The sequence below is a fragment of the Aegilops tauschii genome, chromosome 4, assembly GCF_002575655.3.
Source record: "Aegilops tauschii subsp. strangulata cultivar AL8/78 chromosome 4, Aet v6.0, whole genome shotgun sequence".
Classification (NCBI taxonomy): Eukaryota; Viridiplantae; Streptophyta; class Magnoliopsida; order Poales; family Poaceae; genus Aegilops; species Aegilops tauschii.
The window spans coordinates 515,678,069-515,695,347 of record NC_053038.3 but is presented as its reverse complement, the minus strand read 5'-3'; the positions used below and the strand labels follow the sequence as shown (position 1 = coordinate 515,695,347).

General features: G+C 44.7%; 2 protein-coding genes and 1 pseudogene across 4 annotated transcripts; all 3 read left to right on the top strand.

Moving 5' to 3' along the window:
* Positions 1-1,637: 1,637 nt before the first annotated feature.
* On the top strand, positions 1,638-6,597 carry LOC109762622 (uncharacterized). The gene is made up of 3 exons (XM_073497408.1): positions 1,638-2,570; positions 3,440-3,591; positions 5,208-6,597. The coding sequence occupies exons 1-3, from the start codon at positions 2,134-2,136 to the stop codon at positions 5,678-5,680; spliced, it is 1,062 nt and encodes a 353-aa protein (XP_073353509.1). The 5' UTR covers positions 1,638-2,133; the 3' UTR covers positions 5,681-6,597.
* A 3,777-nt stretch (positions 6,598-10,374) lies between these two features.
* Positions 10,375-12,462, top strand: LOC109762630 (putative F-box/FBD/LRR-repeat protein At5g22670; annotated as a pseudogene).
* Positions 12,463-14,616: 2,154 nt separating this feature from the next.
* Positions 14,617-16,942, top strand: LOC109762607 (putative E3 ubiquitin-protein ligase SINA-like 6). Of its 3 annotated transcripts, XM_073497197.1 has the most exons (3): positions 14,617-14,991; positions 15,232-15,342; positions 16,085-16,862. In XM_073497197.1, the coding sequence occupies exons 1-3, from the start codon at positions 14,671-14,673 to the stop codon at positions 16,751-16,753; spliced, it is 1,101 nt and encodes a 366-aa protein (XP_073353298.1). In that variant the 5' UTR covers positions 14,617-14,670; the 3' UTR covers positions 16,754-16,862. The 3 variants fall into 3 exon arrangements, with proteins under 3 accessions (XP_073353298.1, XP_040243614.1, XP_020177070.1); XM_040387680.3 differs by lacking the exon at positions 15,232-15,342 and having other exon boundaries at positions 14,618-14,991; positions 16,064-16,942; XM_020321481.4 differs by lacking the exon at positions 15,232-15,342 and having other exon boundaries at positions 14,620-14,991; positions 16,085-16,942.
* The last annotated feature ends 337 nt before the right edge of the window (positions 16,943-17,279 follow it).

Here is a 17,279-nt window from a genome sequence, read left to right as displayed (position 1 = left end):
CAAAGCTTTGAATGGTAACTCATTTCATAAGTCGATCAGCTTGAAGCGCAATGCCACATGACGAGATCATTATCATACTTTGTGAGCTTGAGATCTAATTCCGGATATAGAGAGGGGAATGCCAAAACAAAGAGAAGGCTTTCGCTGGGTGCAGAGCAACGGGGCAGAGTGGGCTGTGTGGCTGGTGCAGATGTGGCGCAGAGAGCCATGGAGATCACTATCCATCCCATCAGACCATAGGAGCCATGTCAACACATACAAATGGTCCTTTTGTTAGTTTGTGCCGTGTGTTTGACTCTGGTCATGGTAATTTCCTGATACACAGTCGAGGGTCGAGCGAGCGGTTATGTGCGCCCGACTACAGAGAGGGGATCACCAAACGGGAAAGAAGGCTTTCGCTGGGCAAAACGTAGCAGCCTAGACAGGTTGTTTTTCCTGTTGGGGCTTGGTTCCAACCGAATCCTAGAGCCACGGAGGGTCGTGCAGTTTATTGTACTGATCGCTCACGTTTGACTGGCATGCATGGCTCCCGCTTAGCAGGATTGTTCCAATCTACTCCCTCCGTTTCAAAATATAAGTCTTTTAAGAGATTCCAATAAAGACATGTCGTGCGATAGTGGATTGATGCATTTAACGCGACCTCGCAGTTTAGTGGCCCCGTTGCATGGACCAACATCAACCCGAATAGACCCAAGCAAGGTAGTACCCACCACAAAAAATGTAAAATTCCACACAAAAAGGAAGGAAATACGAATGTCACACCCTGCCAGATCTATCACTAATGCACGACACTAATGTGCATAGCACCAGTACATGCTTTTACCCAGTGGGCTAAACAGGTAACGGCCCCGGCCAATGGCATCATAAACCCAAAAGAAGTGCAAATGTCAGGACGGAAACAATAAAAGCTATCTCTATTCGACTTCATATTTCCATGTATAATTTCATTTCCTTTCCTTTGTTGATCCTTTTCCCATAGAAACAAACTAAACAAAGGGATATGTAATCTTCTGCATTTGTTTGTCATTAGTGAAAAGATCAGTGATTTCATGGAATATATGGGATTGTCCAGTTTGAACATGGTGGAATGAGTGTAAAATACATCATCAACTTCACGTTGATAGACCCCTAATGGGTAGTATACACCCAGATGGGCAACCTCCAACAACCCAGGTCACAGTCCACACAATGACCGGGACATTGGAATAGCCGACTCAACCGCATTGGGAAATCGCGAATAGTCACCATGGATAATGATATTGCCGTCAACTATATATACATATATAGATTCTGGAGGCATATAACCGAATGCTTACAATTGCCGACATACATTTCTCAACTAGATTGAGTGATTTAGGTCCAAAGACCATGGGCATGCAAAGTGTGAACAACACTCAGACTCAACACAAATAGAGGATGCAATCTAGGCGAAAATAATCTGACTCAGTAATGGGAGGGTATTCACAATGCAATATATACCTACACCTGTTTTATTCCGGAAACATGATGAGAACAACAAGGTGGTGAAACATTGAGCAAGTCTTGTAGCACAACGGTTCATACAGATACCCAAACTATTCTCCAGAGATGGAATCTCTTTCTGATACCTTATATCATTGACAGTACAAAATCATATCTCTATGTAGTGATTACATATCCATGTGGATCACTAGATTCATACATAATTGGTTCTTGATGGAATCTTAATTCTTAATCAAAATGCAAAACACAATATGTATTGTGTAAAAATCAATAAGTGAACATACTGCTTATTGTTGTCGGTATATTTGGTACAACCGACATAGTGATTTTCTTATACACAAGGATCACTTCTACAATGATGATTATCCATGTGTATTTTTCACATAAAGGATTACCCCCGTGTTGACGAAGCACGTGATCATCTAAACGACGAAATTTCAGATGAAGGATTTGTGTAAAACCTCGAGCACCTCGCAAAAAGAAAAAACGTGGGTGAAGCCCGCAATCTCATTTATCTTGTTGAGCACGCGGGATCAGTCTGCCGGCCTATATAATGATGGTACTGGCTGCTCATACTTTTGAGATAGTAGTAGCTCTCAACTCTGAGACCACGGAGCGCCAAGAAGCCGTGCATTGTCTTGCGGTCACGCCATGCAGCTCCCCCTCCAAACGCGCAACGCTCTTCAAGCTGCTTCTCCCTTCCAGCAGCGAGGGGGCTCGAGCTCCTCCCACCAAACAAGGCGCACTGCAGCACCACCATGCCTACGCGTCCGCGCCAGCATCGGCCTGCCGGCCGAGGGGATCCTCCCAGTAGGGCTGCGGGTCGAGTCGCTGCCGCGTCACGTGGCGGTGACCATTGACGGGAACTCCCGGTGGGCGCAAGCACGGGGCATGCCGACGTCGGCGGGGCACGCCGCTTTGCAGCCCGCGCTGGAGGAGACGGTGCGGCTCTCACGCGCCTGGGGAATCCGCGTGCTCACTGTCTTCGCCTTCTCCGATCAGAACTGGAACCGTCCCAAGGAGGAGGTTGACTTTGCTATGGGCGTGTTCGATCGGTTCATCCAGGACAATGTCGCCCAGTTTGTAAGGTAGCATGTTTTTTTTTTCCTGAGGAGGGTTTACCATAGGTCTCTCTTTTTTCCATAAAAGATGCAGATCTATTATCAAAATTCATTGAAAGGAGTACAGAGCATCTCAAATATAATAAAAATTGAGATTTCCAGACCACCTAAAGACCACTACCGTCGCGAGAACAAGCTGCCGACACGCTCTCGTCACCGCTCACACAGTCATGTTTATTAAGTTCATACTATCAAATATGCAGTACATATCATTCGAAAGTAACAAGTGAAAGAAAAAGAGTACTTCCCGCAAAGAAAAAAGAAAGAGCATAAAGCACGGTGCAACCTGGCACTAACAAGATATTATGTCTTCATCGTTTAACGGCTCCATTAAACTGCCGTCTCTCTCTCTAACACACACACACGCGCGCGCACGCATGCACAATATGAGAATTTACCTTACGGATTCATCCCTCAATACCATTTTTTTCTTTTTTCTCAAAAATTGTGTAGGGAACAAATTATTAGGAGTCATTAAAAGAAACTATAGTCTACTACAATCAGGTTTTTCCCGGTACCATTTTTTCCCGGGTGTGGAGCCGGGAATACTGGTTTCCGAAAACTCTCGGATTTTTTTCTAGTCTAGTCTTTTCCTTAATGACTCCTTTGTTTATTTATATCAAAGAAATACAACATTTATAAGAGAAAGACGTGCACCAGAGAACATGAGCTTATCCATCCAACTTAGTTTTGAAGCGGACTTCAATACACTTCCTTTACTTATTCAGGAGCTTACGAAAGTGATTTAGAACGCCTAGATACTAAAAGGGAAGAGAACCAGACTCATAACCAAACAACTATTTGTATCGACCTCTGCTTTGGCTTTCCAAAACCAGGAAGTTCGCTCTTAAGGAAGTTAAACTTAAGGCCCAAAACTGCTCAAACAGATACAAAATTAACATCACGTTTATAGCCTTCTCAATGCCATGCTCCATGTATATGGTGGTGCCATCCGGATACTGCAAAACCGAGACCCACCATCAACAAGGTGCTGAATAAGACCATTCACTTGGCTAGCCTCTTTAGCTAGCCCAATGAGCACTACCAACATACCTTCAACAATGTTGTATAGGATGGGTGGCAAGGGTTTCTAGAAATTTCAACAATGTTGAATAGGTGTTTCAAAATATGAGTGGTTTCCATTCATTAGAAAATCCATATGATTTGCAAACGAGTTTATATTTTACGTCAACTTGAAAATATTAATCAAATTTTCAAAAAAATTCAAAATTTTGAAGGCAAAGTATGCATTAGTTCAAATTTTGTTCTCGTCATCATATATTCATCCCATATTGGGGTGGTGGATAGTTAGAAAAAAGATATGTATGGTGGATAGAGTGACAAAGAATAGAGGAAACTAGATAATACCCCGCACGTTGCTGCAGGAATCGACTACAATATATTTCAAGTGATTTGATTGTACGAAACATGGAAATAATAATATATTAACTAAAACTAAAAATACATGTATATTGTATTTGATTATCATGGTATAATATAATGGAAAATAAAATTCCATGCATGTTGAGTGGACCTTTGATGAGATGACATGTGTGGTGAGGTCGGATGTATGCATAGGATCAACTAATAATGGAAAATATTTTCTTATACATATTGTGGTGGTCCTTTGATGAGGTGGCATATGTGCAAGTTAAGATAATAGAGGTAGTGGGTCTGAACTATTTAGGGCACGTTGCTGCGGGAATTAGTGGATGAAAATCTGGGATGATAACATGAGAACGAAACTTAAAATACATATGACTAACTATATTTGATTATGTATAGTTGTAACAATATTTACTAAATATACATGGAATAATTAAACAGAAAACATTTTCTCATGCATGGTTGAATGTTGGGGTGGATTTTTTCCAATGCATGATTGCATGTTGAGGTAGGCTATATCACGTTCATAATCATATGGGGAGGTGGCATACTTGCATGTTGAGATAAATTAATTAGCAAGGATGAATCTTTTAGGTAGAAATGATATGATAAGATTTTATAATCCTTACCTCTTCCCTGAATCCCCACTGCGGTTGTTGGTGAGAAAATTTTCATTTTTGTCCTTTGACATTTTAGCTTAATTTTAATGGAACCGCACTTAGACACATTGCGTCGTAACCAACATGTCCATGTAAGATACCCACATTTCCTCTGGCCTTTCTCCGACCCCTTGGGGCCTTCAGGTTGGGTAATTTGTAAATTGAATCCCAACTACAAAGACAACCCCTGGGAGCTTGAAAAGCATACTACTTCACTTGAATTAGAAACTGAGAGTGGAATGTGACTTAGGACATGTTGTGTGCTTGTTTTGAAACAGAGGCAAAAGATTTGCCTCGTCCATTAATTAAGAAGAGAGTAGAGTTATATTACAGCCCGGAGCTACAAAGGGATTACTCTCCAAGAATGATTAGGACCTAATTTCTTAATTAGCTCCCGCGGTTACCAAAGTTCTGTCTCGAGATTGATGTTGTTGAGCAATATTGGGGGCGGCATGCACTTGTTGTGGAAGGCACGAGTCTTCCTTTTATGTGCTTATGAATGCTATGAATGTAGCTATTCTAATTACTTCTACTAATACTTGTATTGACTAATAAACAGAAGAGATTATTATGTTTTGTAGGGATGGGATTCGTCTACACGTAATCGGTGACTTGTCAAGGTTGCCGACTTATCTGCAGAAGACTGCACACGATGCCGAGGAGGAAACAAGAAGCAACTCACAAATCGACCTGATGCTAGGTATCAGCTACGGTGGGCGAGCGGACATCCTGCAAGCATGCAAGAAGATTGCCCAAAAGGTGTACAACAAGCTGCTCAGACCGAAGGACATCGATGATTCACTATTCGCCGACGAGCTCCAAACGAGCTGGACAGACGAGTTCCCTTACCCTGACCTACTCATCAGGACCAGCGGCGAACTAAGGCTCAGTGACTTCATGCTTTGGCAGTCTGCTTACACCGAGCTCTTCTTCACTGACACGCTCTGGCCTGATTTCGGGGAGGCTGAATATCTCGAAGCTCTTATGTCCTTCCAGAGCAGAGACAGGCGTTTTGGTAAACGAAAACTATAGCGCATGAAATAAAAGAGCAAAATAACGGTGCGAGTGACGTGATGATCCATCATGTTAGCCGCCATGGATAGATTCTCTTCTCGTGGAGATTCCGTCCCCACCCTTCTTCTGTACTTATGTTCGGTTTTTGTCACCTTCAAAGTATTTCCATCACAAGGAATGGTGTATTCTGTTGTACTTGCTGGAGCAGGATTCTAAATCTTCACCTGGATTATATTATGTGTATCTATTTGTGTGTTGAATGTGTTTGACATATAAATTTACGGTTTCATAAATATCTTTTTTGTGCGTGCGATTACAAACAATATGGTTATGCAACCCTCCACAAATGATATGTTAAAGAAATACCTTGTTATGTTATAAAGCAGTAATTTTGTAATACATATGTGTGAAGCCACTACCGGAAAATTGGTGTTTGCTGAGTGCGACGTTTTTTGCCGGGATTCACCGGCTGACAAACCTCCCCTTTGCCGAGTACCACACTCGGCAAACGTGGGGACTCGGCAGCGAAAACCTTCGTCAAGAGTCACCGAAAAACACTCGGCAACAAAAAAAAACTCATCAAGCAAGATTCCGTAGGAAGACACTCAGCAAGCAAGATTCAACGTGTCCTTGTCGTCTGCGGTTGACGGCTCCGCACTCAGGCTCTCGACAAAAAATTTCAGATGCTCCCAACTGCTACTATGTGGCTCTTTTATTGATCGTGGCACTCGACAAAGGTGTGTTCAACAGTTTTAATTAATTTTGCAGCTAGCCCCACAATAACGCATACAATAAACATATGCACATATCACAATTTATATGGCATTTCAAACATACCATATCGCATTATATAGCAATTGACACATACATATCATTGCACATACATCACAAGTTCAATAATGTCACATGCATACAAAGTTCATCGTTACAAAATGATTTACCATGTGTCTCAGAACCATAGGACACAAACATGTATGTTGACACGGCCTCAAGGTTGTGATGGAGGAGTAGTAGGAGGAGGTGTCATAGCCTCGAGATGAGCGAAAGAATTTGCAGTTATTTTTGTTGGTGTTATTAATCAAGGATTTTATCGGATAATATTGTTGGCCTGGTAAGGAAAAGAGCTAACCTTCATTTGGTCATAGAGGTCCTTGTTCACTTGCTCATCCCCTCTCTCGAATTTCTCCCTTTGCTTGGTGATTATCCTGGCTATGTGTTTCTTCTATGCGGCGTTTTCTACCTTCGCGCGGGTGGTCAGGTCGACTGGTATTGCCCTATATGAGTTGTTGTGATGATTTTAGCCTGGTTTTAGGATATTAACCAGGCAACTCTCCTATTCATTCTTAATGAATCAAGAGCCTTCGGGCCTGACTTAAGAAGAAACATTAGCCATATAGCTAGTGATAATTTGATTATTGCATTAGGACATCTCCAACGCTTACCTGTAAATTGGACATGCAAAGCTATCATGTATATGTCTGCCAGTAAAGGAAAATTTAAAATTCAAATAAAGTCCGATCCATAGCGCGCGCCGGATCTCACCAGCTTTGGATCACATGCCCGATCACAACCAAAAAGAGGCAAGTATACTTAGCTTTTCCATGCCCGATCACAAAAAAACTCCGTCCAGCAGTCCGTGAAAAAATTAGATTTTCCACTACCAGAATTCTACCCTGCCGGACCGATAATCCGAGCCTCCATGCTCAAGGTGTCGTCGCCGCCGCGTAGGAAGCCTCTGCCTACGCCTCCTTCTCCGCTGCCTCCTCCTCCTCCTTCTTGTTCTCTGCCTCTAACTCATTTTTCTATCGCTGCAACATCTTGTAGCGGATGGCTTGCAAGATCATTCTTGCGTAGGCATCACAACATCCAAATTCAAGGACAACATCTAGGCATATCCAGCTACAAAACTATGCATATCCTGCAAGTGACCAACAAAGCTTTGCATATCTGGCCAGTGATCAACAAAACTATGCATATCCGGCTAGTGAACAACAAAACTATGCATATTAGGCCAAATGAGCTTAGTTGCTTGATGATTTGCGTCACTAGGCCACCGTGCAATGAGATGCTTCAAGTAGCTGCAATACTTCACACGGCCTCTTGGATGGTTTACCATCGATGGTTGAGGGACTTTGATTCACGGTTGTGGATGACCACGCCGGAGTAGGGCACGAAATGCTTGTGTTCATGGAACCATGTCTGAATGTTGGCCCAAAACGTTGTGTCGTTTTTGCTCCGTGCCATGGATCGGATCGAGGCTAGTGGCCAACCATGCATCACACAACAGCTCGTCTTCCCACATATTGAAACTTTCTCCTCTACCCCTCATCTTCGGATCGCCGGCAAAATCATCCGGATCATCATCCTCCTCCTCCTCTGGGGATCCTATTTGGTGCATAGGTCGCCAGTTGGCGACCGAGCCCGAACCCCTCGCCCCCCCCATCCGCAGCCGCTACAAACGATTTAGGTCGGGCCATTATCTTTTTTTGGTTTCGGGAAGGAGCTACTTTTTGTGTGTGTTTTCATTCGGTTTTTCTACTTATTTCATTTTCATTTCCCTTTTTCTTTTATTTTTTATGTTCACCTTTTTTATTCTTATTTTTATTTCCATTTAATTTTTTGTTTTTTTGTAATTTTATTATTTTCCTTTTTCTGTTTCTATTTTTCTTTTCTTCCTTTTCCAAATTTCATGAACATTTTGCAAATTGGTGAACATTTTTCGAATTCAAAAAATGTTCATCATGTTATTATAATTTGAATATTTTTAAATTCATTTATTTTTACAAATTTATGAACATTTTACGAATTCACTAATATTTCAGTAATTGCATATATATTTTTGGAAGTCGTGAAAAAGTGTTTTGCATAGGCGATCATTTTTAAAAAAAAATTGGGAACAAAATTTTAAATTTAAAAATAGTTTTTGTTCTAGACGTGCATATTTTGAATTCATGAATATTTGTTTGAATCGGGAAACATTTATTTGAATTTTGTGATTTAAAAAAATCGGAATAATTATAAATTTCCGAACATTGGTTTGAATATCCATGAACATTTATTAGAAAATCATGATTTTTTTAATAGACCAGCATTTTTTGAAATCCCGAATATTTTTTGAATTCATGATGTTTGTTCAAATTCACGAACATTTTTTATAAATCATTTTTGAAACAACAAACATTTTAGATTTCTGGAATATTTTTCCAATGGAACTTTTTAAAAATTCTGAATTATTTTCAAGAAGGAAAAATAAAAAAGAAAGCAAAAAATGAAATAAAAAACTAGGGTCGTTGAGCCCCGCTCATGGCCTGGCCCAAGAGGGGAGCATGAGAGGGGAGGGGTGCGAGCCAGCGCGTCACGCGCCCAATAGGAGCTCCCCTCCTCCTCCTCCTCCTCCTTTCTACTCCTATTGTCTGGCGGCCTAATCCTGTTGCTTTGCGCCCGTGCCGGTCTGGGTGTAGCCCTACTGCGTCTGGGTGTAGTTGTGGGACCGGGTGGGATCCAAGTCTTCCACCTGCCCGTCTTCATTGCCACCTCCTCCTTTGCATCCAACATGGATGATGTCTAACATCTCCGTGTCCGCATCGTCATACGCCAGCTCCACCGTTTTAGGCATAACAGCAAATAACATGCGGACACCCATTTGCTCCCCGCCCGCTTTTCATGCCTAGAAAGTTGTGGCGAAGAACACTTCGAGAAGAGCAGTGATGCCGCATTTACGTCGACAATGTCAGGCACTTGCTCGGCGGCGGATGCCGTGGACTGCCTACCGAGTTGCTTGGTGGCGTAGAAGTACGGAGCCTTGTAATTTATGCTCTAGCCATCGCGGCATATGTACGGTGGGCGACACCAACGGGCCACGACCTCCACCACGTCTGTGACCAGCACGCCCACCGACATGTCCGTCACGAGTAGTCCTCCACCGGCCTTATGCTTCTTGAGCGCTTCCTCCTTTGTGACCTTCGCTTTGAGCGGGGATTTTGCCGTGTCGCCGAGTTGATCTTCTGGGCGAGCATGATACTCGGAGCCTCCACCACCTCCATCTCCGGCAGGTTCTCCTCTGGTTCCATGCGTCGACGGCGGGAGGTAAGAATAGATGTGAGAAAAGAGCGGGAATTGGGTGGAGAGCCGCGAGATGAAAGAAGAGAGTGAGGGATTTTGCCATAGAAACAATGCACGCACTATAAAAGCGCGGGCTCCGCCTTCCTTTTGGATGGACCAGGGATGTCAGAGTCCGACATGTCTTGTTTTCAGACTCGCGTCAAGCCCCCCACGTTTGGGTTGCGGGAAAATCATGGTCCGGACTGCTCCGCAAACGGATGGATCGGTGTTGGATGGTATTGAATTCATGAAGCAGCTAACTCATTAAAAAGTCCAAACTGATGGAGGCGGGTAATATATTTCAACAACCCTCCTCACGTCTAGCCTTATTTAGTCCTTATATGTGGGATTTATATAATATTCCGTTGGCAACCTCCTGGCTCGGATACCATATTGAATTCATGCATAAGTTAACTCATCTAAAATCCAAACTGATGGAGAGAGGCGTACAATATATTTCAACAAATAGCTTCCAGAGTTTGTCTACTAGCGGTTTTGGGGTGGGTTGGAGATGCACTTACTCTCTTTCTCTCCGTGTGAGAGCAATCTGCAGAGTTATTGATTCATCTTGACCGTAGGATCTGATTTGGTTCGCATTTCGTCCCCCTTCTGTTCCGCCGTCCCTGCTCCGCTCCACCGAGCGATGCCGCCGCCGGCGCCGACCCTGGGCGCCCTAGGGGTCGCCATGGCGGGCGAGCTCATGCAGCACGGGCGTCACCTAGACGACAGGCACGAGATCTTCGCCCGCTTGCTCTACTGCATCCACCACACCGTCCCCGACCCGCCCGTCTCCGCCGCCGCTCGCCTCTCCGCCCTCCCCCCCGACCCGACGACGCCGTCGACCGCGTCAGCCGCCTCCCCGACGCGCTCCTCCGCGGCATAGTCTCCCTCCTGCCCGTCAAGGACGCCGCGCGCACCGCCGCGCTCTCCCGCCGCTGGCGCGGGGTGTGGCGTTCCGCCCCGCTCGTCCTCGCCGACGCGGACCTCTCCCCGTCCCCGGCCGCCTCCGCCCTGTCCCGCGTCCTCGGCGCGCACCCGGGGCCCTTCCGCTGCGTCCACCTCACCAGCAGCTGCACCGAGGAGTCCGGCCACCTGCTCGCGCCCTGGCTCCAGCTTCTCGCCGCCAAGGCGGTACAGGAGCTCGTCCTCGTCAGCAGCTGGTTTTCGCTCGACGCCGTCCTCCCCGCCGCCGTCTTCGGCATGGCCACCCTCACCCGCCTCCACCTCAGGCTCTGGAAGTTCCCCGACACGGCCGGCCTCCCGCCCGGCCCCGGCGTCTCTTTCCCCAACCTCCGTGAGCTCGGGCTCTGCAGCGTCCTCATGGAGACCAGGGATCTGGACTTCATGCTCGACAGCAGCCCCGTGCTGGAGACGCTTTTCATCGAAGGGAATCTGTTCACGCTCCGGCTCCGGTTTGTCAGCCAAAGCCTCCGGTGCGTGCAGATCATCGGCTCCTTCTTGGAGGAGATCTTCGTGGTGAACGCCCCACGCCTTGAGCGCCTCATCAACTTGGAAGGTTGGACCCCTCATGGCGGCTGCACCAAGGTCAAGATTGGCCATGCCCCCAAGCTGCAATTGCTGGCATACCTGCAGTTGGACGCAGGGAATCATGTTCTGGAGGTCGGCAACACCATCATCAAGGTGCCGAGACTGTTGTTTAACTTTCCTTTTTCTGATTTTTCTTTCTTCTCTTAACTGAAGATGGTTGCATTCTGAATTGCATTTGCAGGCTGGGACAAGGGTGAGCCCAAGAACCATGGTATCAAGTGTGACAGTCCTGGCTTTGGATGTCCGTTTCGGAGTACGCAATGATGCCAAGATGATTCCCAGTCTCCTCCGATGTTTTCCTAATGTCGAGACGCTCCACATCAAGGTGAAGCCCTCTCTCTTTCAGCTTGCTTTTGTTTGCCTGTACTATATTGCTAATTCCTATCAAACATATAGCTGTTGAACTTGATGTGCATTTATTTAATTGATGGATTTTTTTTTCAGTCTGGAAAGTGCGATCTATCCACTGGCAAGCTCAACCTAAAGTTCTGGCATGACTCTGGTACCGTAGAATGCGTCCGGTCGTGCGTCAAGCGGCTGATTTTCCATGATTTCCGAGGGGACCGAAGTGAGCTCGCCTTCCTCAAATACTTCGTCGAGACTGCATCAGTGCTCAAGCAGGTGGTGATCCTGTTGTCCGCTGGCTCCACTTCGGCGGAGGAGGTGCATTCCAAAGTGGCGAAGTTTAAACGGGCAGGTGAAATCTCCGTTGCGCTGGTCACCGGCTGTTCTGATCTTCAAGGACGGTACAAGCGAGGGTCTGAATTTCCTCTTGGCGACTTCTTTTTCCTTTTGAAATTCCCTTCTGCAAACTACTGAAGCCACAACAGGTGTGTGGGACGCAAATTGCCCTGAAAGTTATCGGTGTCCTGTTGTTCCCGTGGTCTGTGCATGCAAGGCACCGTTGAGGTTTGTTTTCAGTGTTTGGATATCCGCCCCGTCGACTCTTGTTCCTGCTAGCACATGATTAGCAGCTAAGTGTCCAAGTTAGTATACTACCACCATTCTGTTGCGACCATGAATTAATTGATCTTCCGTTGGCGATTGCGGACCTCTGTACCTGTGTTTCATGCTTGCTGTGGTCTGATGACATGACAGTGGTGTTACATTGCAGCGTTTTTTGCTTAACATATGAGGCTTGATGCTGGTAATAACAATGAAAATTTTCTTCCCAGATGGTTTCCAATTGTGCCATTGTGTCTTTTGGTTGATTTGCATAGTTATGCCAAGCTAATTCTTGTCGCAGGCCGGTTCTCTTTTATTTATGGTCTATCTGGTTCTTCAGTTGTTAAATTTTACTTGGTGGCGGTGCATTTGCTTGATGAGATTTTGTACTGGAACCTCTTTCAATAATGAAAGCATGCCACATATGTTCAAGTTAGTAAGTTTTGAGAGAATAACCATGGAGCAAGGTGTGCCCATGGTGTATGTAGGCTCATATTGAAATTTGAAAAGTGCCATGCATATCAGGGCCGTACATGAGAAATCGGAGGCCCTGCGAGAAATACCAAATTAGGTCTTATATAATATAAATTCTAAAAGAGCTTGGTCCGACAATCGGAAGCGTACTGAAATTACTATTTTCTCCATGAATTATCAGAAATGCTCAAAGGAGAGCACCCGGAATGGAGGTAATTAAGCCCACCATCCTTGATAACTTGACAAGTGGCTCCAACTTTGACTTCTTTTTGTGATTTTTTTTTCTTTTCTGCACCCTCCTGCTAGATCTTATGTGAATTTATTTCAGCAGTTGTGTGCAATATATTCTGTAGAATTTTTCCACCGGCTCAAACTTTTGGAAATGATTAGTTTGCTTGTGAAATATGTGACTGCAAAATTGTTGGGAAGTCTTAGAATTCTATGACTGAAAAATTGTGAAAGTAACAGTAGTTTTTCAGTTTTGATTTTCATCAGTAATTAGTGACTGAAATTATTGATTACTTTCAGAAAATTGTCTGACAAAAGCTACAGTTCAGAAATTATTGATTACGTTCAGAGATTTGATTAGTTTCAGAAATTTGTCTGACAAAAGATACAGGTCAGATTTGATTAGTTTCAGTAAATGTATGACAAAAGATACAGTTCAGATTGGTTAGTTTCATAAATCTGTATGACCAAAGATACATTTCAGATTTGTATAGTTTCAGAAATTTGTGTGACCAAAGATACACTTCAGATTTGAATTGTTTCAGAAATTTGTATGACCAAAGATACAGTTCAGATTTGAATTGTTTCAGAAATTTGTATGACCAAAGATACAGTTCAGATTTGAATTGTTTCAGAAATTTGTATGACCAAACTTCATATTTGAATTGTTTCAGAAATTTGTATGACTAAAGATACAGTTCAGATTTGAATTGTTTCAGAAATTTGTATGACCTGTGTGTGTGCGCTTTTCTGCACCCTCCTGCTAGATCTTATGTGAATTTATTTCAGCAGTTGTGTGCAACATATTCTGTACAATTTTCCCACCGGCTCAAACTTTTGGAAATGATTAGTTTGCTTGCTTGTTTGTTTATCGAATTGTACAAGTAAACAACTTTTATCGCAAAATCGATCTTGCCTATTGAGGTGGTCGTTAGCAACTATGTAATGTTGCGCGCTTACTCTTCTCGTTTGTGGACGAGCCCTTGGGCTGTCACAACTCACAAAGATAAATGTTGCGCGTTTGCCATTTAAAAGTCACCTAAATAACATTATTGATGTGACTCGATTTTCGAAGAAGCAAAGCTACGAGGAGGCGGAGACGGGAGCGATGTAGCTGGACATGGCATCCTCGGCGAAGCCTTGCCATGAATGAACGAACGAGAGACGAGGATGTCATGGTTGACCGCGGGCGGGGTCGTCAACAAGAGATTGATGGGTTTGGGTGCGGGTGTGGGTTTGGCCTCCGGCGCCGACGAAGGAGGGAAGGTTTTGATGGAAGACCGAGCGGCGAGGTGTGCGGTCACCATTGGCCACATGCGGTTTGGCTCGTGTTGGAGGGAGGAGGAGTGTGTGGCGGAAATCGATGGACACTTGTTAGATTTTTTTAAAGACACTTGTCTGATTTAAAAAATCGATGGAAGACACTTGTCTGATTTTGAGACGAGGGTGACCTCAACCGGAATATCTTTGTTTGTACTTCCTTCATCCCATAATGTAAGACATCTTTTCACTAGTGTAATGTCAAAAAAGCGTCTTACATTATAGAACCGTGGGAGTAATTGACAGGTGCCCCCGGGCCCCACGAGTCAGTGACATGATGATGGTGGGCTAAACGATCCAACGTGACGTGCATCCCCTCGCAGCTGTAAAACGAACACCCCCAAGAAGGAAAAAAAAAGAAGAAATACGGTTGGTTACTCCATTTTCCTTCCATGGCCAAGTTCTCCTTCGCCGACGCCGACGCCGACGAAGACCCTCCACCCGCCGCCGCCGCCGGGTCCGAGAAGAGGAAGCGCGAAGGCGGCCCTGCCCCTGAAGACGGGGCGGCTGGTGGAGGGCCGCCCCCCAAGGCCCGGAGACTGGAGGTCGTGGGCGGCGAGCGGGAGGAGAGGGCGGTGGCGGGGTGCGGTCGGGAGGTGGGGAGGGTCGGCGCCGGCGGGGATGGCGACGCGGCGGGGATCAGCATGCGGATCGACCCGGACCTGCTCGACTGCTCCATCTGCTTCGAGCCCCTCTGCCCTCCCCTCTACCAGGTAAATTAAAAAATTAACCGGAGGAAGGAAGATGTTGCTCTGCCAAATTATCCATCGCGCTGCTGCTTGATTCTTTCCTCTGCTAATTATCGATTAGAATTCGCTAATTAAGCTGGCATCGCTTCTGTTGAGCTAATTAAGAAAATCCATAGCTATGGCAATTGGCAGGAGGGGATCAGAGACGATGATAGGCAGCGAAGCAGTTGGGTAACTGCACAATTACTATCCACTGTTCCTTAGGACACTGTGACCACAGACCAGTTTTTAAAATGCATTCTTGAGCCAATGTCCCCATTATTCCTGACAACTGAATCTCTGCATATGGAAGGAGAACTAATTTTGGGATTCAAGGTACTCTGATTTCCCTTTGGTTAGTTGCTCTGTTTCATTTCCTTCTGAAGCAGTTTCTATCTTTTAGGTTCTAGAACCTCCAAGTAATTGTCAAACTTTCAAGCAAGTAAGGAACAAAGATCACACTTATCTACTCCCTCCGTCCATAATATAAGCGCGTTTTTCACACTACACTAGGGTAAAAAACTCTCTTATATTATGGGACAGAGGGAGTATATAGTTTAAGTCTCACGGTCTATTGTTTTCTCTGAATTCCTTCCTCGCCGAGCTGTGCCTTTCCCTCCATTATAGGTACCTGGGTTTGTTCTCAAGGTCATTACATGTTTCAGTTGATAAGTCACTAACAAAGAGGCAAACCTCATAAACTGTAACAGTTTAGATGGAACACCACAGCTTATAAGCACACCGAGGACTCATCTGTACTGCTAGAAAGAGCGCTATGCTGCTAAAACCATCATCGAGCATCACTGCCCTAGGGAAACTGATAGAAATCGTCAGCAAAAACCATTCCATGGCTGGTTCTAAACACATACTGACATACATACAGTTTACATTTCTGAACATATACAGTCAACTCCATAAAGCTAAAAACCATGTGATCCATATAATTTTTGGCGTGTATTTAAGGCACGAATTAAGCTGCAAAGGCAGAGTGGACACACTTGTTTCGAGAAGACTACCTTTTGTTATAAGAGGCAAGATATCTATTGCATGATCACAGCTTGTTTTGTGTATTTTCCAGTGCCAGAATGGCCATGTAGCATGCTTGTCCTGCTGGTCCAGGCTCAGCAACAAGTGTCATGTTTGTTCTCATGATGCGATCTTTGCACGGAACATTGCACTGGAGAAGATTGTTGAGTCAATCAAGTCCTCCTGCGCATACGCCAAGTGGGGCTGTTGCGAGTTGGTTAGCTACACGCAACGAAACACACATGAAGAAACTTGCCTCTTTGCTCCTTCAACGTGTCCGATTCCTGGCTGTGGATACAGAGGCTTCACAGGGCGTTGGTCAGGCCACTTCCTCGTCGACCACCACAGTGCCGATTTCTTGCACTTCGTTTACGGCCAGCCATTTGAAGTGAATTTGGAGGCGTCCCTGCCTTTTCTTGTTCTTCTCGGAGAGGACGATCACCTCTTCCTGCTGCTGAACAAGAACATGACGCCCTTCGGGCATGCCTTTTCCGTGGTTTGCCTCAGGACTGGCGATTTGAACTGGAAGTTCTCCTACGAAATCGAAGCGGCCAGTACGAGAAACCCCGAAAACTGCCTGCAACTCAAGGCCTCTGTCACAAATGCAAAGGAGTGGGCGGGTCTGCGCCCTACAAAAGCTTTCCTTTTGGTCCCATATGATTTCTGCAGTTCTACTAACCTAACGCTGAATCTCTCGATTGGGAGGTCTGCCTCTGTATGATGTGAGCATGTCATGTTCTCTTCTATTCCCTGTGTTCACAAATGTAAATGTGTGCAGCACTGTAAATTTGTTTTGTAAAGTAATTTCAGCATGTGCATGTAGATGTGAAGGCACTGGTTCCACCTGGCAATTACAACACTGTAAAGGCTAGTCTAAATTTATGGAAGTAAGAGTTTCACAGTTCATTTATTATATTCTCCAAACCCTTCTATACTACTCCCTCTGTAAACTAATATAAGACGTTTGAACTGCAAAAACATCTTATATTGGTGTACAGAGGTAGTACCTGCCATTTATCTCAGATAAGTAGGATGATGAGCAGAACAAGTTTGCAGTAAAAAAAATCCTAGATGGCTGCCAGGTGAGGAAAACAAATGTATCTCACTGATATTATTTCAACAGCAAGCTTATTAAAGCCAATTGCTCAAATCAAAAGAGGTGCCATTCTGATCAAAAGAGAGCATGCCAATATTGAAAAACCCGGGAAAGACGATTCAACAACTATAGCTAGAGTTTGAAGATCCCA

Coding starts and splice junctions, on each gene's coding strand:
- LOC109762622 (XM_073497408.1), top strand. CDS start 2,134: ATGCAGCTCCCCCTCCAAACGCGCAACGCTCTTCAAGCTGCTTCTCCC. Junction 2,571..3,439: donor AATGTCGCCCAGTTTGTAAG/GTAGCATGTTTT, acceptor TTCCAAAACCAG/GAAGTTCGCTCTTAAGGAAG. Junction 3,592..5,207: donor CGAGACCCACCATCAACAAG/GTGCTGAATAAG, acceptor ACTAATAAACAG/AAGAGATTATTATGTTTTGT.
- LOC109762607 (XM_073497197.1), top strand. CDS start 14,671: ATGGCCAAGTTCTCCTTCGCCGACGCCGACGCCGACGAAGACCCTCCA. Junction 14,992..15,231: donor TCTGCCCTCCCCTCTACCAG/GTAAATTAAAAA, acceptor ACTGTTCCTTAG/GACACTGTGACCACAGACCA. Junction 15,343..16,084: donor AACTAATTTTGGGATTCAAG/GTACTCTGATTT, acceptor TGTATTTTCCAG/TGCCAGAATGGCCATGTAGC.